This window comes from Trachypithecus francoisi, unplaced genomic scaffold (genome assembly GCF_009764315.1).
Source record: "Trachypithecus francoisi isolate TF-2019V2 unplaced genomic scaffold, Tfra_2.0 Lachesis_group13, whole genome shotgun sequence".
Classification (NCBI taxonomy): Eukaryota; Metazoa; Chordata; class Mammalia; order Primates; family Cercopithecidae; genus Trachypithecus; species Trachypithecus francoisi.
In genome coordinates, this window is record NW_022681458.1 from 53,201,184 (window position 1) to 53,223,192 (window position 22,009).

Sequence of the window (22,009 nt, forward strand, 5' to 3'; positions counted from 1 at the left end):
TTGTCTCAGATGAGATTTTAGACTTTGGACTTTTGGGTTAATGCCGAAACAAGTTAATACTTTGGGGACTGTTGGAAAGGTATGATTGTATTTTGCAGTGTGAGAAGGATATGAGATTTGGGGGACCAGATGCAGAAAGATATGGTTTGGATCTCTGTCCCTACTAAATCTCATGTCAAACTGTAATCTCCATTGTTGGGAGATGGGGCCTGGTGGTAGGTGATTGCAACGTGGTGGTAGATTTTTAAGGAGTGGTTTAGCAACACCAGCATGGTGCTGTTCTCACCATAGTGAGTGAGTTCTCATGAGATCTGGTCATTTAAAAATGTGTAGCATCTTCCCCGCCAACCCTCCTGCTACTGCTCCTGCCATGGAAGCCATGCCTGCTCATGCTTCACATTCTGCCATGATTGTAAGTTTCCTGAGGCTTCCCCAAAAGCTAAGCAGATGCCAGCAGACTATTACACAGTCTCAGGTATTCCTTTATAGCAATGTGAGAATAGAGTAATATAAGAGCAAAATAAATCATTTAGAGATTACATTGCTGTATACAACCAAAATCAAAGTCAAAGTGCCCTACTCAAGCAACAGCATAGATTCATTTTCAGGAAAATTTCCTCCCCACAAAAAGTAAATTCAAAAACAGGAAGAAGTGACTTTTATACAAATGTACAGATATAAACATAAGGACACAGGAAACATAAAAATCAAGGAAATATGACACCTTGAAAGAAACATAATAATTCTCCAGTAAATTAAGATCTCCAGTAGATCTTAATAAAAAAGAAATTCTCAAAATCCCAGACAAAGAATTGAAGATACTGATCTGAAAGAAGCTCAGTGAGATATAAGAGAAACCTGAAAAACAATAAAAAGAAATCAGAAAAACAAATCAGTATATGAATGAGAAAAATACCAAAGAGATAGATATGTTTTAGAAGAACAAAAGAGAAATTCTAGAACTTAAGAATTCATTGAGGAGAAACACAATGATAACTTGACAATAGACTAGATCAAGTGGAAGAAAAAAAAGTCTCAAATCCACAGATCTTTTGAAATAATTCAGACAGACAAATATAAAGATAAAAATAATAGAAAAGAATGAGGAAAGCCTTCATGCCATTTGTGACACCTTAAAGTTACTGAAAATTCAAATTATCAGTGTCCCCAAGGGTGAAGAAAGCACAAAGGGATTAGAAAACCCATTTCATGAAATAGATGAAACCTTTCTTTTTTTTTTCTTTTCTTTTCTTTTTTTTTTTTTTTGAGATGGAGTCTCGTTCTGTTGCCCAGGATGGGGTGCAGTGGTTCAATCTTAGCTCACTGCAATCTCTGTCTCCCAAGTTCAAGCAATTCTTCTGCCTCAACCTCCCAAGTAGGTGGGATTACAGGTGCATGCAACTGTGCCTGGCTAATTTTTGTACTTTTAGTAGAGATGGGGTTTCACCATATTGACCAGACTGGTCTCAAACTCCTGACCTCATTATCCACCTTCCTTGGCCTTCCAAAGTGCTGAGATTACAATTGTGAGCCACCACACCCAGCCTAGATGAAATCTCTTTAAGTCTAGGAGGAGATATAAATATCCACTTACTGAAAGATCAATGATCGCCAAGCAGATACAAAGCAAAAATGCAGTCACCATGGCACATTATACTCAGACTATCTGAAGTCAAAGATAAAGACTTCTAAAAACAGCAAGAGGAAAGCATCTAGTCACCTATAAAGGAAATCATATCAGCCTAACAGTGAATTGCTCAGCAAAAACATTACAGACTAGAAGAGAATGGGCTAAAATATTCAAAGTGCTAAAAGAAAAAAAAAAAAGAACATGATATCCAGCAATAGTCTCCTTTCTAAATGAAGAAGAAATAAAGTCTTTCTCAGACAAGTAAATACTGAGGGAATTTGTTACAACTAGACTGGTCTTATATGAATTGCTCAAGGAAGTCTTAAACCTGGAAACAAATGGACAAGATTTACCATCAGGAAAACACATGAAAGTATAAAACTCATTGGTAAAGAAATAACACAAAGGAAAAAGATAAAAGACTCAAAGTGTACCACTACAGACATCTACCAAAACAACAAAGATGAACAATAACAGAAGAAAGTCATATATAAAACAACCAGAAAACAATTAACAATATGATAGGAACAAAGCCTTACCTAGCAATAATAACACTGACTGTAAATGGATTAAGTTTTCTACATAAATATATAGTATGAATGAATTGATGTTTAAAATGATCCAAATATATGCTCCCTTCTAGAAACTCACCTTACCAGTATAGGCACATATAGACTAAAAGTAAAGAGACAGAAAAAGATATTCTACACAGATGAAAACCAAAAGCAAGCAGAAATAGCTATACCTAGATAAAATAGGCTTTAAGCCAAAAACAGTTCTAAAAAGATGGAAAAGGTCATTATATAATGATAAAGGAATACATCCAGTGAGAGGATATAATAATTCTAAAAAAATCTAAATATATATGCACCCAATATTGGAGCACAAAGATCCATAAAGTAAATATTTCTAGATCTAAAGAGAGAGATAGACTGCAATACAATAATAGTGGGGGAGTCCAAAATCCCATTGTCAGTACTAGATAGATCATCTAGACAGACAACGAAACCCCCCAAATTTAAACTGTACTATGGACCAAATTGACCTAATACACATTTATAGAATATTCTTTCCAAAAACTGCAGAAGATTCTTTTCATTAGCACATAGAACATTTCCCAGTATAGCCCATATATTAGGCCATAAAACAAGCCTCAACAAATAAAAAAATGATAATAATTTCTACTATTCCCTCAGACCACAATGGAATAAAAATGAATCAATACTAACAAGAACTTTGGAAAATATACAAATACATAAAAATTAAACAACATGCTCCTGAATGACCATTGGGTTGACAAAGAAATTCAGATGGAAATAAAAAAAAATTCTTGAAACAAATGAAAATGGAAACAAACTAAAACCTGTGAGATACAGTAAAAGCAGTACGAAAAGGAATGTTTATAGCAATAAAATCCTGTATCAAAAAATTCCTGTAGAAAGATAACATGTTAACAACTTAACAACACATCTTAAGGAACTAGAAAATTCAGAACAAACCAACCCAAAATTAACATTATAAAATAAATTAAAAAGATCAGAGCAGAACTAAATGAAATAGAGACTAAAAAAATACACAAGATCAAAGAAACAAAAAATTGGTTCTTTGAAATAAGTAAAATTGAGAAATCATTAAGTAGGCTAACCAGGAACAGAAAAGATCCAAATAAACTAAATTAGAATGAAAAAGGAAATTTAACAACTGACCACAGAAATACAAAGACCACCAAAGACTGCTATAAACAACTACATGCTGACAAACTGAACAATCTGAACAATCTAGAGTAAATGTGTAAGTTCCTGGAAATATGCAACCTAACAAAAGTGAATCAGGAAGAAATAAAAAACCTGGACAGGCCAATATGAGTAGCAATATTGAATCAGTAATAAAATCTGTCTCAACAAAGAAAAGCTCAGGACCAGATGGATTCACAACAAAATTCTACCAAATATACAAAGAACTAATACCAATTCTGAAACTATTCCAAAACATTGAAGAACAGGGTTCTTCTCAACTCATTCTATAAGGCGAAGATCACCTTGATAACAAAACCAGAGAAGGGTACAACAACAAAAACAAAAACAAAACTACTGGTCAGTATTACTGATGAACATAGAAACAAAATCCTCAACAGAATGCTAGCTAACTCAATTCAACAGCACACAAAAATATAATACACCATGATTAAGTGGGATTTATACCAGAGATGCATGGATGGTTCAACATATACAAATCAATAAAGGTGGTACTGAAATTAATGGAATGAAGGACAAAAAATAATCATCTCAATAGGCACAGAAAAGAATTTGATAGGGGAGGGGGGAGAGGGATTGCATTGGGAGTTACACATGATATAAATGATGAATTGATGGGTGCTGACGAGTTGATGGGTGCAGCACACCAACATGGCACAAGTATACATATGTAACAAACCTGCAAGTTATGCACATGTACCCTAGAACTTAGAGTATAATAAAAAAAAAAGAATTTGATAAAGTTCAACATTCCTTCTTGATAAAAATCTCTCAACAAACTAGGCATAGAAGAAACATACCATGAAATAACAAACCCACACCTAATGTCATACTGAAGGAGGAAATGTTGAAAGCCTTTCCTCTAAGAACTGGAACAAGACAAGAATGCCTACCTTCATCACTCCTATTCAACACAGTACTGGAAGTCTACCCAGGGCAATCAAACATAAGAAAGAAATAAAAGGCATCCAAGTTGGAAAAGACGAAGTCAAATTATCCCAGTTTGCTGATATGATCTTATATCTAGAAAAACCTAATTGCTCCATAAAAAAATTCTTAGATTTGATAAATGAATTTAGTAAGATGGAGGATACAAAATTAAGGTACAAAAATCAGGAGCATTTCTGTACACCAATGATGTAGCTGAGAAGGAAATCAAGACAGCAATCTCAGTTACAACAGTGCAATATGTATACACATGCATATATATAGAGAGAGAGATAAACACATATACATATATATATATATAGGAATAAATATATATGAATAAATTTAACCAAGGAGGTAAAAGTTCTCTATAAGGAGAGCTACAAAACACTCATAAAAGAAATAGTCAATGACACAAACAAATAGAAAAATATCCTACATTCATGGATCCTAAGAAATAGTATCATTTAAATGACTCTACCATCCAAAGCAACCTGCAGACTCAATGCAATGCCTATCAAAATACTGACATCATTCATCACAGAATAAGAAATGGCAAGCTTAAAGCAATTCTGAGCAAAAAGAGACAAGCTGGAGGCATCACATTACTTGACTTCAAAATATACTACAGGGTAACAGTAACCAAAGCAGTATGGTATTCGTATAAAAACAGACACACAGACTAATGGAATAGAATAAAGAACTCAGAAATAAAACCACATATTTACAGTCAACTGAGCTTTGACAAAGCCAAAAAGAACTTACACTAGAGAAAGAACATCCTCTTCAATTAATGGTTCTGGGAAAATTGAATAGCCACATGGAGAATGAAACTGGACCACTCTCTCTCACAACATACAAAAATCAACTCAAAGTGGCCTAAAAACGTAAACGTAATATCTGGAACTGTAAAAATACTAAAAGAAAATCTAAGGAAAACTACTGAACATTGGACTAGGCAGAGAATTTATGACTAAGATCTCAAAAGTACTGGCAACACAAACAAAAATAGACAAATGGTACTTAATTACACTAAAAAGTATCTGCACAGAAAAATTAACAATCAACAGAATGAAGAAACAACTTCTGAACTGGAGAAAATATTTTCAGATTATTCATCTGACAGAGGACTAACTTCCAGATCATATAAGGAACTCAAACAACTTAGGAAAAAAAAAAAATGTCCCCATTAAAAAAAAAAAAAAAAAGAGAGAAAGTGCATGAATAGACATTTCCCACAGGAAGACACACCTTCAGTCAACAAGTATATTAAAATATGCTCAATATCATAATCATCACGGAATGCAAATCAAAATCACAACGTTATCATCTTACCCTAGTCAGAATGGCTATTATCAAAAAGACAAAAGATAACAGAGGTTAGCGAGCATGCGGAGAAAAAGGAACTTTTATGCACTGTTGGTGGAAATGTAAACTACTAAAGCTACTATGGAAAACACTATGAAGATTTCAAAAAAAAAAAAACCCTGAAAATATATTTATCATTTGTTCCAGCAGCTCCACTACTGGGTATCCACCCAAAGGAAAAGAAATCAATATATCAAAGGGATTCCTGCAGTCAGATGTTTATTTCAGCACTACTCACAATAGCAAACACATGGCATCAACCTAAATGTCTGCCAGTGGATAAATGGATAAAGAAAATGTGTTGTATACATGCACAATGAAACATTATTTGGCCATAAAAGTAATGATATCATATCATTCGAAGCAACATGGATGGAACTGGAGGTCATTATTTTAAGTGAAATAAACAAGGCACAAAAAGACAAATATTGCATGTTCTTATTTACATGTGAAAGTAAAGTATTTGATCACATGGAGGTACAGAGTACAAAGAGGGATAACAGAGCCTGAGAAGAGTAAGTGGGAAAAGGAGGATGAAGAGAAGTGGGTTAATGGGTACAAACATACAGTTAGAGAGAAGGAATAAATTCAATGTTTGGTAGTAGAGTAAGGTGACTATAGTTAATATAAATGTGTTGTACTCAGGTGATGTCCTTCCTAAATGCCTTGACTTGATCACTGCGCATTATATCCATGTAACAAAGTTTCACATTTACTCCATAAATTTGTTCAAATAAAAGAAAGTTTGTCTTACAAAATCACATACAAAAGAACCTCAGACAATTAACTGAAAAATTAGTTTTCCAGTGTATAGCTGGTCACTCCTGCTGGCTGTCATAATAAGCCAATTCTTTGGAGTTTTTAAACTCAGGGACTTGGTATGTAGATTATAGTATTTCATGAAACGGAAACATGAAAACTAGTATTGGAGGCAAATACCCAGCAACAATAAGCTTCCAGATCCTAATTTTAAACTAATTACATTAAGTTGGATGGCTAATCTAAGAAAATCAGCTCTCCCTCAATCATGTAATGAAATATAAAAAACAACCATTTTTAATTTTAATAAATGTGATTCAAAAATTATTAATACAAGGCAAATGTGAAATATAGCTATAATAAGAATATGTAGTAAACACCTTCTCCCAAACAGATCTTGTAAAAAGACTGGATGCAATGATTCCTTTTAGTACTAATAATGTATGATTCTTTTGACAATGAACCCTTTTTACAGAGAATTAATTAAGATGTAAAAATGAAGTTTTAAACTTTGCCTTATTTTACAGTTCCTTTCACATCATTAAAAAACATGTGTGGCCGGGCACGGTGGCTCAAGCCTGTAATCCCAGCACTTTGGGAGGCCGAGACGGGCGGATCACGAGGTCAGGAGATCGAGACCATCCTGGCTAACCCGGTGAAACCCCGTCTCTACTAAAAAATACAAAAAATTAGCCGGGCGAGGTGGCGGTCGCCTGTAGTCCCAGATACTCGGGAGGCTGAGGTAGGAGAATGGCGTGAACCCGGGAGGCGGAGTTTGCAGTGAGCTGAGATCCGGCCACAGCACTCCAGCCTGGGCGGCAGAGCGAGACTCCATCTCAAAAAAAAAAAAAAAAAAAAAAGTATGTGTGATAATTTGATTGGATAATTTGGGGTACTCTTTGAATTATATTAAAAGTAGCATTCATCAAATAAGGTATATTTATTAACATTTGGAAATGAAATTGTGAAAAATGAAGAAAATCAAAATAATGGTTAAATAGTTGACAGCAGTTGTATTTAATTTATAATAAAAATCAGCCATATCACAATAAATTCTCTGTTCTAGTTGTATTTTTGTAATTTAATAAGATGACTGTAGTAGTTGCATAAATATCAAATGTAAATAATACAACATGATAATACCAATAAAGTGAATTCCAGTTTTGTAGTATGCTAAGGTAGGCCTTCCTCTAAGTTCAAATTCTGTTTCTATCTAGCTTGTCACTCTGGGAAAGAAACTATTTATTTTTGGCCTACATTTACTTAAAATAAGATAAAAGGTTTGGTCCAAATAGGCCATACTTTATTTTTCAGATATTTAAAGTAAACTTTATTTTCAGATAATTTAGATTTATATTCAGCTGTAAGAAATAATATAGAGAGACCTTGTGTATCCTTTGTCTAGGTTATTCTAATGATAATTTATTGCAAAACTATAGTACCACTCACAACCAGGATATTAATAATATAGTCAAAATACAGAATTTGATTACGACAAGAATCCTTCATCTTGCTGTTTTATAAGCACATCCTCTTCTAGCCTGCCCTCACCATTGCCTTAACCTCTGAAAAACACTAATTTTTCTCCATTTCTATAATTTTGCTATTTTAAGAATATTATACAAATGGAATCATAGAGTACACAGGCTTTTGAGATAGACTTTTTGCATTCCCTAATCTCTGGAGAGTCATCCACATTGTTGTGTGTCTAATAGTTCATGCCTTTTAATTGCTAAGTAATGTTCCTTCACCCATTTTCTGGATGGCTTGTAGTTTTGGGCTATTACGAATAAGCTTCTATACATATTTGTGTATAGGATTTTGTGTGAACATTTTAAGTTTTGATTTCTCTGGGATAAATGTCCAAGTATTTCACAGGACAGCTGCATGTTTAGTTTCTTATAAAACTGCCAAACTGTTTTTCCTGAATGGCCATACCATTTTATATCTCCATCAGCTATGTGTGAGTGATGTACTTTTTCCCCATTCTTACCAGCATTTGGTGTTTTTATCGTAGCCCTTCTGAAAGTTCTGTAGTAATATCTTATTTTGACTTTATTTTGCATTTCCCTAATGGACACCAATGTTTAACATCTTTTCACATGCTTACTTGCCATCTGTATATCCTCTTCAGTGAAATGCATCTTGTTGTCTTTTGTTCGTGTTCTAATTTTGGTTGTTTTCATACTGTTGAGTGTTGAATGTTTTTTTACTAGTTATTTGTCTGATATGTGCTTTGCAAATACTTTCTCCCAGTCTTTTCATCCCCAATTTGATAAAGAGCATCTAAACAAAATACAGATATTTTACTATATGATAAAAAAATGAATGCTTTCCTTCTAAGACATGGAACAAAGCACGTACACATAGAAAAATGTTTCCAAAAGTTCAGTGTATCATTTCCCCCCATTTTGAATCCTGCTATGGATGCCAATTCTAAAAACTCTTTTCCTAGCCCTACATTCTGAAGATTTCCCATGTGTTTTTTTCTAAATGTTTTATAGTTATACTTTTTATATCTAAGTCCATGATGAATTTTCAGTTAATTTTTAGATAGAGTGTGAGGTTTAGGTCAAGGTGCATTTTATTTGCCTATGAAAATCCAATTGCACCAGCATTCTTTGAACAACAACAAAAAAACAAAAACAAAGCAACAACAACAACATCAAAACAAAACAAAATAAAAAGAACTCAAAACCTTCTTTCCCTATTGCACTGCTTTTGTAGCACTGACAAACATTAGCTGGGCATATTTCTGTGTGTTGATTTACACGTTTGCTTTTCCATTGACCGATTGTCTATCCCTCCACCAAAACTAAAGTCTTCATTAGTAAAGGTATCTAATATGTCTTGAAACAGGATAGATGAATTACTTTCACTTCACTGCTCTTTTTTTGAAATTGTTTTAGTGATTCTATCTCCTTTGCCTTTCCATATAAAGTTTAGAATAATCTTGTCTATATCTACAAAATCTTGCTATAATTTTGACAGGAATTGTGTTAAATCTATACATCAGTATGAAGAACTGAAAATAGTATCCCCATTTATTTATACAGTCTATCATTTCTTTCATCAGCATTTTGTTGCACGTAAATTTTCAGCATACAAATTTCACTTCTTAGTTTAGACTTACACCTATGTATTCCACTTCTTTTAGCAATTGTAAATTTTTGTATTCATATGTTCACTACTAGTATACAGCAATACAATTGATCCATGTATGTTAATTATGTATTCTGCCACCTGGCTAAATTCATTTATTAAATCCAGAAATTGCTTTAGACTCAAAATTTTCTACGTAGACAATCATGTCATCTGCATATAAGCAAAGATTTCTTTTTATTACAATCTGCAAATTTCTTATATGCTTTTTTGTCTTGCTGCGATGGCTACAGCTTCTATAGCAGTGTTTCATATAAGCCAAGAGAGTGAAAAGCTTTGCTTTGTTCCGTATCTTAGGAGGAAGGCATTCATTTTTTTTTTCTACCATAAAGTAAAATATCTGTATTTTGTTTAGATGCTCTTTATCAAATTGTAGAAGTTCTTTCTATTCCTATTTTTCTGAGAGTTTTAAACAATGAATGTGCGTTCATTTTTTAAAAAGTATTTTTAAAGCACTGATTGGTATTATCACATGATGTTTCTTCTTTAGATTTGCCATGTGGTTGATTACATCACTGGATTTTTGAATGTTGCGCAAAATGTGCATCCTTGGGACAAACTACTCTTAATCTTTGCATATAATTATTTTAATGCATGTGATGGTTATTACTGAGCGTCAACTTTATTGGATTGAAGGATGCAAAGTATTGATCCTGTGTGTGTCTGAGGGTGTTGCCAATGGAGATAAACATTTAGTCAGTGGGCTGGAAAAGGCAGACCTACCTTTAATCTGGCTGGGCACCATCTAATCAGCTGCTAGTGCAGCCAGAATATAAAGCAGGCAGAAAAACGTGAAAAGTCTAGACTGACTTAACCTTCCAGCCTACATCTTTCTCCTGTGCTGGATGCTTCCTGCCTTTGAACATTGGACTTCAAGTTTTTCAGCTTTGGGACTATGACTGGTTTCCTTGCTCCTCAGCTTGCAGATGGCCTATTGTGGGACCTTGTGACTGTGTGAATTTAATACTCCTTAGTAAACTTTCAATATATACATCCTATTAGCTCTATCCCTCTAGAGAACCCTGACTAATACAATGCATTATTGGGTTATATTTCCTTAGGAATTATTACATTTTTATTCCTGAGGAATTTAGATCTCTAGTGTTTATTTATTTATTTGCACTGTCTAATAATTTATTTTAGAAATAATTTATTTGCACTTTCTCTGTTTTGGTATCAGAGAAATATTAGTTTCACAAAATGAAGTAGAAAGTGTTTCTGTCTCTCTTATTTTTCACTGGAATGGATTGTACAGAATAGCATTAATTCCTGTTTAAACATTTTATAGAATTCTCCAGTGAAACCATCTACACCTGGAGATTTATCTTTTAATAACTTTTAATTTATAAATTTAATTTCCTTTATAGTTAGGCTATTAAAATAATCTAATAATGAGTGATTTGTGGTAATATTGTTCTTAAATAATTGATCCAATTCATTTGTATTTTTGAATTTGTGTGTGTAAAGTTCTTTAAAGGATCCTCTTATTCTTTTGATATTCAGAGTCTGTAGTTAAATCTGCTGGTTCTCATTCTAAATATTGGTAACTTGTGTCTTCTCCCTCTCTTTTGTTCTTTGCCAAATTAATACAATTTGTGACTTTTATAATCTTTTGAAGAATGAGGTCTTTGCTTCATTGATTTTCTGTATTTTCAATTTCTTCTCTTATTAATCTTATCTTCCTTCTGCTTACTTTGTGGTGTATTTTGACATTTTTGTTGTTCTGTGTACTTGAGATGGGAACATAGATTATTCATTTGAGACTTCCTTCTTTTCTAATGTATTAAATTAGTTGTTACAAATTTCTTTCTTATCACTGCTTTAGTTATATCACACAAATGTTGATATGCTCTATTTCATTTTTATTCAATTCACAGAATTAAAAATTCATGTGTGAATTGCTATTTGATGTATGGAATATTTATAAATATGATGTTTCATTTCCTAGCTTGTAAAGATTTTCTGGCTTTCTGTTACTGATTTTTAGACTGTTTTCCTTATAGTCAGAGAAATGTTAAATAATTTTAATTCTTTTAACTTTTCAAGATTTACTTTATGGTCCAGGATGTGACTTAATTTGGTACATCATCCTCAAACACTCGAAAATAACATACATTCTGTTGCTGTTGGATGAAGTTCTCTGTAATTGCTCATTAGATCCCACTGGTTGATGATGTTGAGTTATTCTATATCCTTGATGATTTTCTAATTATTCTATAAATTTGAGGGAAAGTGCCAGTAAAATTTCTGACTATACTTGTGTATTTGTCTATTTACCCTTTTAGTTCTATCTGTTTTTGTTTCTCATTTTGCAGCTCTATTTTTTGGTAATATACAGTTAGAATTACCATATCTTCTTGAGAACTGGTCCCTTTTATCACTATATGTCCCCCTCTGTCTCTGGTAATTTTCTTTGCATTGAGGTCTACTTTATCTGATGTAAATATAGTTACTATTGCTTTCTTTGAATAATGTTTGCATGAAAACTCTCTTTTCATTCTTTCGTTTTTAGCATGCCTCTATCATCTATACCATTATGTTTGCAGTGAACTTCTTGTAGACAATATGTATCTGGATTACATTTTGTAATCCACCCTAACAACATATTTTAACTGGTGTAGTTAGACTATTTATATGTAATGTGATTTTTGATATATTAGGGCTTAAGTACATTATTTAATCTTTTTCTTTTCTGTTACTTATCTTTTTTCTTTCTCTGTTTTCTTTTCATTGCATTTCTATGGGTTTTTAAAATGGTAACATTTAATTTCCCTATAGTGCTTTTAAGTGTATCTCATTATATAACGTGTTAGGGGTTGTTGTCGGATTCACATTTTATCTATATAACTTATCATAGTTACCTAGTGCTATTATTTTTCCAGTTTATGTGAGGTATAGACACCTCACCTCCCTTTTTACATCCTCTCAACCTTCCTAGTTTAATATAATTGCCTTACATATCTCATATGTCCATATATGAAATCACGTCAGATTTTAAAATCACATCAGAAAGTATTTTTTTCTTCTATCATCAAACATAATTTAGAAAACTAAAGATTTACTCATATGTTTGCTCATCTTGTTTTTTCTTTTCCTTCCTTATGCTCCAAGTTCCTGTTGTGTATTGTTTCCTTTCCATTTAGAGAACTTCCTTAGCCATTCATTTAGGATGTCTAGTAGTGGCAATCTTAATTTTCATTCATTTAATAATTTTTAAAAATTTCTTTCCAATTTCTGAAGAATATTTTTCTGGATATAGGATCATTTGACAGATTTTTGTTTTTTCCATTACTCAAAAGTATTATGCAACTTCCTTCTTGACTTCACGGTTTCTGGTGAGAAATACACTGCCATTCACATTCTCTGCTATAGGTAAGTACTTGCTTATCTCTTGTTGCTTTCAAGATTTTTCTTTTGTCTTTAGTTTTCAGAAGCTTGAATATGATGTGTCTTGGTGTGGAGTTATTTGGATTAATCCTGTTTGGAGACCATCCAGTATTTTAAATCTATAGGTTGATGTCCTTTGTCAAATTGGGAACGTTTTCAACTAATATTCTTGGAGTGTTTTTTAAGGGTGCTTATTTCTCTTTTTCCAGGACTCAGATGACACACAGATGTTAGATATTTTGTTATGGTCCCACAGTCCATGAGGTTCTGTTTTGGCTTTGTTTTTGTTGGTTTATTGAGTCTATAATCTTTGTGTTGTTCAGATTGGGCATTTTCTATTTGTCAATCTTCTAGGTCATTGATTCTTTTCCTCTGTCCTCTATTCTGCTGTTGAGCCTATACGTTGAGTCTTTCATGTGGTTATTTTTCAGTATTCTTTATATCTTCTGTTTCTTTGCTTAGATTTTCTAATTCATTGATAAGGCTTTCTGCATTCTCATCTGTTTCATGTGTGTTTGTAACTGCTTATTTTATTATGTTATATGATGGCTGTTCCAAAACCTTTGTCCTATAATTCTAATATCTCTGACATCTATGTGTTGGTAACTACTGACTGCCATTTCTTTTTTAGTTTAAGAAACCTGTTTCTTGGTACGAAGAGTGATTTTTCACTTTATGAAATACTGGAAATGATTTAAATTTTCTGCTTTAGGTGGCTTCATCTGATGCAATTCCATTATGAGAGTAAGGGTGGAAATGCACTGACCCCTTATTGCCTGGTAAGTATAGAGGCTCAGCATTCTAATTTGGCAGGGTTGAATGTTCTCACTCATCATATGGTCCTCACTGTCACTATGGAAGAAGGAGGACTATTAATACAACATGATACTGTTAATAAAGTAGTGAATTCCAGTCTTGTGACATACTAAAAAAGGTTCCATCTTTCAAATTTTCAATTTCAAAGAAGTACTAAAATGATAAAATACAATGAACAGATAGAGTAAAGGCCCCAATAAGAGCAGATGAACTCTAGAGGAGGCCAGTTATGGAAGTAATATAGCATGTTGAGATAAACGTAGCAATGGGAATTAAGAGTCTTAGATTTTAGTCCTGATTCTACTGACTACTTAGTTTTGTAACTTTGCAAAACTTACTTCAACATCTCTGATCTTGGTTTTTTTAAAACAGAAGGAGAGTTGTATGAGACAGGCCATAACTTATTTCCCATTTTAGCATTCTATGATAAACTATTTAAAATAAGAATTACATAAGATGGCATATCAAAAATTCTACATACATATAACATCAGTGTTATAAATATAGTCATCATTATAATTAGCACTGATAAAACCTCATAGTTAAGATAGTGCAGGTATAACAAAATTTTGAGAAAACATGTCCTTTTTCAGCTCATGAAGGTGATGCCAACTTATAGTTGGGAGATTTTCTGGGAACTTTTCAAAGCCAAGACTTCCTCTACCTGCAGCAGAACAATTTGGTATACTTGATAAATATAGATTTCCTGAGCTTCAGCCCCAATTGATAAGAGTTTTTAAAAGGCATCCCGTATGATTTTTATGCACATTAAAGATTGTGAACCACTGCTTAGGCTTTAGGAAATTATTTTCAGTCTTTAAGAGAAAGTAGACTAGATATGCTACATCCAAAGAGAACAATCAATTACAGATAGTTAGGATGAAGAAGAAATGGGGTCTATGCTTTTAAGCTGGCAAGCTTATATTTTAAATATTAATTTAACAAATTTGGATAGGGATCAAAGAATATAAAATAAGTGGCACAAATCCATAAGAAGGCTAATATTTATAACGAACTCTGACTCTGAAACATTTCAAAGGACCTCAAGGAAATTTATTTCTATGGGTAAGGCAGGAAAGAATAATAACTGAGTTTACTGCTTTATATCGGTGGTAAAAGGTTATTATAAATTATGTATAAAAGATATTCAACAAATATCAACTTTAATCTTCTCAGTCATAGAGAAAAGAATCTGCAAGCAATCATGGTTAAAAAGCACTTGAAATATGTAAATTATATGTAAATTTTATTTATTCATTCAACAGAAGCTCATATAAGATAAAATTCAAAATCAATTTGAGCTATATAAAATGTCTTATTGTGCAAAAAATATTGTCTTAGATTGCTAAGCATCTTTTTCTGATGAAATATTCCATAATGTGCACCAAATTCACAAAAGGTATTATGATGTCTGGTAGTTTAGCACATTAGCTTTCCTTTCTAGAGAACTACAGTTTAAAAAATAAAAATGATAACTTGCTCTACGTTTTGTAAGTTTTCAACATGATCTTTTTCTTAAGGAATGCTTCATTGAGCACCTATTGTCCACTTGATGTAGGAGTCACATGAACAAATAAAAAGGTATTGTTCTCAAGAAGCTCAACACGGAAGCTAGATAAACAAATGACATAATAGCGATAATAATATTAGCTATCTATTTTTGACAGCAAGATAAATTAGCAAATAGATGAATTGTTTTTTTCCTATCTAAACCAATAAAACTGTTGAGGTTACATGTTTTTCCTTCACTGCAGCCATCAATGAGTTTTCCTTAAGATTTCAGATGATTAAAGAATAGCTACAGGATTTAACATAGAATTTCATACATACAATTCCATTAACTTTCATTATATTAAGTTTTTTGTTTTGTTTTGTTTTTTCTTTTCTTGAGATGGAGTCTCACTCTGCCACCAGGCTGGCAGATTCAGTGGTGGAGTTCAGTGGTGCGATCTCGGCTCACTGCAACCTCCACCTCCCAGGTTCAAGCGATTCTCCTGCCTCAGCCTCCCCAGTAGCTGGGACCACTGGCATGCGCCACCACACCCAGCTAATTTTTGTATTTTTAGTAGAGACGGAGTTTCACCATTTTGGTCAGGATGGTCTCGATCTCTTGACCTCATGATCTGCCCGTCTCGGCCTCCCAAAGTGCTGGGATTACAGGCGTGAGCCACCGTGCCTGGCCTAAGAGTTTTATATAAGAAACATAAGGAACTACACTTTCAATGTATTGGAAAATCTTTTAAGGAACCATACAGATTATACTTCCTGGAGTTAAGAATATTTACTTTTATAAAATCCATCAGATTCTGCACATGTGGGGGAAACACACTTTTGCTTACCATTACTCTTATATTATGTGCATATTACTAAATCATATTTGAGTTTAAAACTAAAGTAGATTAAATTATTATAAATATATAAATGCATAACATAAGCAGGCATGACATTCTAATAAAATAAATTTGCATGTAAGTTTATGCTCATGAACATGAGAATTTAGTTACGGATGACATCCTGAAGCATATTCTCATGACAAAATAAATCTATTAGTACAGCTAAGTATTTACAGACATTATTCATTTTCAAATACTTTACTAATGCCAGAAACTAGACAATTCCTGGCTTGTAAAACAGAACAAACCACCCTAAAACATCTGGGATACTTACACACTTTTCACTGTCAAATACATAGCACAAATGTTTATTTGACTCAGAATCTTTGCATATGAAAGTGAATATCCTCTTGTCAGTTTTATCATCTGCACAAAAAGATATTCTATGAAGCTGGCAATTGTGTTGAACTTCCTGTAAACACAGATGGAAATAAACATAGTTGATGGGATTCTTTTTTCATTTTCTAAAATACTCATTTGTGTTAATAACATATGACTTTAAAAGTAGAACAATCATCTGTCAATCTTTGATTTTATAATTATGTATACTCCAACCTAAAACAAAGGCATAATGGATACAGATAGACCTCCTGATTCAGGATGAAACTAAGATACGCATTTCAATAGTGCTTAGCAAAACACAAGCATAGTACAAAATGATCAAAGATTTTATGGCCTATCTGAGCTACAATGGCTCTTGAGAAATCATACACTTTAAACTTTGCATATTTACAGAGGAGAACAATCAGACCCAGAAAGAATAAGACACCAGCACAGTTTTACAGAATTACCAGAACTCTTTTAAACTAGAGGATTCTCATTTTATCTCACTGCTATTTACCAGCATTATAATTTAGAACACGGCTTTATCTGGATACAATTTTGTGTGAAACACACTATAATTTCATCCTTAGTAATCTTATTAAATTTTATTTTATATAATTTCATGGTTACTCATACACTCTTGAACCTTGTCTGTCTAGGAAGCCCATCTTTTGAACTTCTGTAGCATTTTTCATGAAGTAGTGAATGAATGGTATACATATCCAGACTCCATATCATAAAATCAAATCTGTTCATCAGTAGAAGGCAAATACTACAACCACTTAGATATAGTGGCAGTATATATTTACACATGCACACACACAGACACACACATACATTAAATTATAAAACTTATAAAATAGCAGGTATATACATCATTAAAATAAAAATATTTATATAAAATAAATGTGTTTCTAAAATTACTATTATTTAGTCAAAAGATGGGGCATTTGACACTTTTATATTCATATAGATCATCCATATTAATTATTCATTCTTCACAGTCTTCTGAAACATGTTGGAGGTAGAAAAGAAATTCAATGTTTTTGATTATGACAAATAGAAAAATCAACTATTCCCTTTTCTATTGTAGTCATAAATATATTTTCCTAAGATACATTGTAACACTATAAATATCAATCAGAAACTCAGTTCGCCAACATTATTGAGTGGGTGTTTTGTAAGATTGGAGATGGAAGCAGCTATAGTTTCATCTAAAGAAGGCTGGCTGAATATCCCCTCAAAAAGCTTTATTTTAGGTTGTAACTAGAAGAGTTTCTCTAAAGGTGGCTTCAGACAACCTGTAGCACAAATACCTGGGGTGCTTGCCATAAAAATTTTCACTGTTTTAATGTCAGTTGAATCAAAACCTCAGAGATTTTGGTCAAGATAAGGATCATTGATATGAAAACACTTACACTTCTCTGTTCAGAGTTTGATGTGTCAGCTTGCTGAGATTTGCTCTATTACTCCAATTCAAATAACTGCTCGTCAGACTGAAAACGAATATATAAAATGAGATATAAAGGCTGGGCGCGGTGGCTCACGCCTGTAATCTCAGCACTTTGGGAGGCCGACGAGGGTGGATCACGAGGTTAGGAGATCGAGACCATACTGGCTAAGACGGTGAAATCCCGTCTCTCCTAAAAATACAAAAAAAAAAATTAGCCGGGCGCGGTGGCAGGCACCTGTAGTCCCAGCTACTCGGGAGGTTGAGGCAGAATGGCTTGAACCCGGGAGGTGGAGCTTGCAGTGAGCCGAGATCGCGCCACTGCACTCTAGCCTAGGCGACAGAGTGAGACTCCGTCAAAAAAAAAAAAAAAGAAAAAGAGAGAGAGATACAAATGAATGCTAAGAGAACTGTCTACAGCAATGCATTCTTTCCCTGCATACAATGGTAAACCAAATGGTAAGCCAATAAAGAGTTGCTTGGTAAGTATGAAAATTAAAATGAGGAAGTATATTGTATGATCATAATACTTACTGGCATTATTAGATAGCCTAATTTATCTGTTTAAAAGCAGGGGTAATCAATTCTAAGAAGAGGTGCTTGATTTAGTTAGATTTTTATGGTGGCATCTTTCCTTTCTTATACATAGAGCATTGATGGACAATGACCATATTTGTTTAAGACTATCTTCTTTCTGAATTTTGCCTATTAGAGCAGTTTCCTTTCTTATTGACATTGTTTTGTTTTAATGACAATATAATCAATGAAATAACAGCCCTCTGTTACACTATAGCTCCCAAATACTCACAGGAGGTCTACACCAGCTTATTAATTGTAAAAGCATGTTAATGATAAACAAAGAGAAAATATTACTGCTAAACACTATAGGAAAAAAATTCATTTCTCCATAGATGCGAGAAACTATGAGTAATATGCAAAACACAACATTCACTTAGCTGGTGCTGAAATCTACATAGTCTCTCATTTACTTACCCAACCAGTATGATCACAGAAAGTGGTTATGACCAGTGGTGAATCATCCTAATCTTTGTTTGGATTAGCAAAGGTATCTTCCTAAAACAGTCTAGGGAGCTGAAACCTGTAATTTCATTATTTTTATCAGTAATTTTATTATTATTGTGATGGACCACTATAAATTTGAAATGTAGCAATAATTTTTGGTAAGACAGGATAAAGAGACCCAGGAACACAATAACCATAGTAAAAAACACTAGGCTTTCATATTAATGATATTTTATTGGAGTTGGAACAAAAAATCAGTAGATGTTTTTATCCCTAATTAATCTATCTACACTGCCTGTTTCTAGCACTCTATAATCTTCATTTGGAGGACAAGTGAGAAAAGCAGAAAGGAAAAGTACACAGAAAGAAAGATAGAGGAGCCAATTGTTATTGAGATTGCTTTCACTTAATTTTCACTTTCCATTTTCATTCATCCAAGTGAAAAAAAAATAAAGATTCTATTCTGTATAAAGACAGTCCATGTTAGATTAATAATATATTTAAAAATCCTGTCTCACATCTGTATGTTTAACTATAAATAAATTTATTTTAGAAGTATCACATTTGCTTTTTTTAAATATCAACATATATCTAAAATGAAATGATTGATTTTTTTCTGTTTCACTTATATGTATGTCCTTGAATAGTAGTTCCTAAATACATGTCCGTGAATGCCTATGAATAGGTTGTATCCGAGAACTGAGGATTGTCTCTTTCTCTCTCTCTCTCACTACACACACACACACACACACACACACACACAGAGCAATTGGCATTCTTAGGAATGTCTTGGGGACACTGGTGCTCAGCAGAGCTTGTAAATCCCTTTTTTAGATTTCCTACATTTTTAATGAATTCAATACATGGTATTTTATATACATAGGTAAATAGTCATATACTCTATATTCATATGTAACAGGGTAAATAGTCAGTTTTTCTATATTAATATGCAATATAATTGAATGTATAAAATATCTCAAGGATTTTTAAACTCCAAGATTGTTCTCCAGGTTTGGTAGGGATTAAAATAGAGATGCTTCTTTTCTCTTAATAGTTTTAAAAACTCACTTCTGGGAATAGAATTCAAGCAGGGCTCTTAAAAATTAGTTATTAGTGCTAAATGCATACCTCAGAAATTTAGAAAGATCACTAGTTAGCAATCTAATATCACACCTAGGGGAACTAGAAGAACAAATATCAACTAACCCCAAAGCTAGCAGGAGAAACAACTAAAATCTGAGTGGAACTGAATGAAATTGATATAAAAAAATCCATAAAGCAATAAACAAACCCAAAAGTTAGTTCTTTGAAAGGATCAACAAGATCACTATACCGCTAGCTACCAGAATAAAGGCTAAAGGAGAGAAGAGCCAAAGAAGTACAATGAGAAACAACAAAGGTGGTATTACAACTGATCCCACAGAAATACAAAAGATCCTCAGAGACTATTACGAACACCTTGAAGCTCACAAACTAGAAAATCTAGAGGAAACTGATAAATTTCTAGAAATGTATAACCTCCCAACATTGAATCAGCAAGAAACTGAAATCCTGAACAGAACAATATCAAGTTCTGAAACTGAATCAGTAATAAAAAATCTGTCAACCAAACAAAGCCCCAGAGCAGATAGATTCACAGCCAAATTCTACTATACCTACAAAAGAAGAGTTGGTACCAGTTGTACTGTAACCATTCCCAAAAAACTGAGAAGAAGGAACTTCTCTCTAACTCATTTGATGAAACCAGCATAATTCGGATACCAAAACATGGCAAAGATACAGTAAAAAAAGAAAACTATAGACCAATATTCCAGATGCACATAGATGCAAAAATTCTCAACAGAATACTTGAGCTGAATTCCACAGTACATTAAAAAAATAATTCAAAACAACCAAGAAGGCTTTATTCCTGGGATGCAAGGTTTGTTCAACATATGCAAATCAATAAATACAATTCAACATAAAAACAGAATTAAGAACAAAAACTATATGATCATATCAACAGAAGTGGAAAAAGCCTTCAAAAAAATTCAGCATTCCTTCATGATAAAAATCCCTGCACAAACTAGACACTGAAGGAACATACTTCAAAATAGTAACAGCCATCTATGACAAACCCACAGCCAACATCATACTGAACCGGCAAAAGCTGGAACATTCCCCTTGAGAACTGGAACAAGACAAAGATGCCCACTCTTACCACTCCGATTCCACATAGTACTCAAAGTCCTTGCCAGAAGAATCAGGCAATAGAAAAAAAGAGAAGGCTTCAACATAGAAAAATAATAAGTCAAACTATCCCTCTTAACTCACAATATGATTACCTAGAAGATCCTAAAGATTCCACCAAGAGGCTCCTGCAACTGATAGTAAAGTAAACAACTTTGGTAAAGTTTCAAGATATAAAATCAATGTACAGAAATCAGTAGCATTTCTGTACACCAATAACATTAGAGCTGAGAGACAAATCAATAATGTAATCCTATTTACAATAGTCAACAAAAAAAATAAAATATCTTGTAATACATCTAACCAAGGAGGTGAAAGATTTCTACCAAGAAGAACTACAAAACACTGCAGAAAAAAATCAAACATGACATAAACAAATGGAAAAATATTCCATGCTCATGAATTGGAAGAATTAATACTGTTAAAATGACCATATTGCCCAAACAATATACAGATTCAATGCTATTCCTATCAAATGACCAATGCCATTTTTCAGGGAATTAGAATTTAAAACATTTTAAACTGCATATGAAACCAAAAAAGAGCTTGAATAGACAGAGCAATTTTAACCAGAAAGAATAAATCTGGAGGCATCACATTACCCGACGACTGTACTATAAGGCTATAGTAACCAAAACAGCATGGTACTGGTACAAAAACAGACATATAGACCAATGGCAAAGAACAGAGAATTCAGAAATGAAGCCACAAGTCTACAGCCATCTGATCTTGGACAAAGTCAACAAAAATGAACAATGGGGAAAGGACTCCCTATTCAATAAATGGT

General features: G+C 33.1%; 1 protein-coding gene across 5 annotated transcripts in view; it reads right to left on the bottom strand.

Moving 5' to 3' along the window:
* The window catches only part of GULP1 (GULP PTB domain containing engulfment adaptor 1), a 319,039-nt gene that overhangs the window by 39,451 nt on the left and 257,579 nt on the right, over positions 1-22,009 (bottom strand). For all 5 annotated transcript variants that reach the window (XM_033230913.1, XM_033230915.1, XM_033230914.1 and 2 more), the window contains exon 7: positions 16,471-16,608. In XM_033230913.1, coding sequence (XP_033086804.1) covers positions 16,471-16,608 — 138 coding nt within the window. The remainder of the gene's footprint in view (positions 1-16,470; positions 16,609-22,009) is intronic.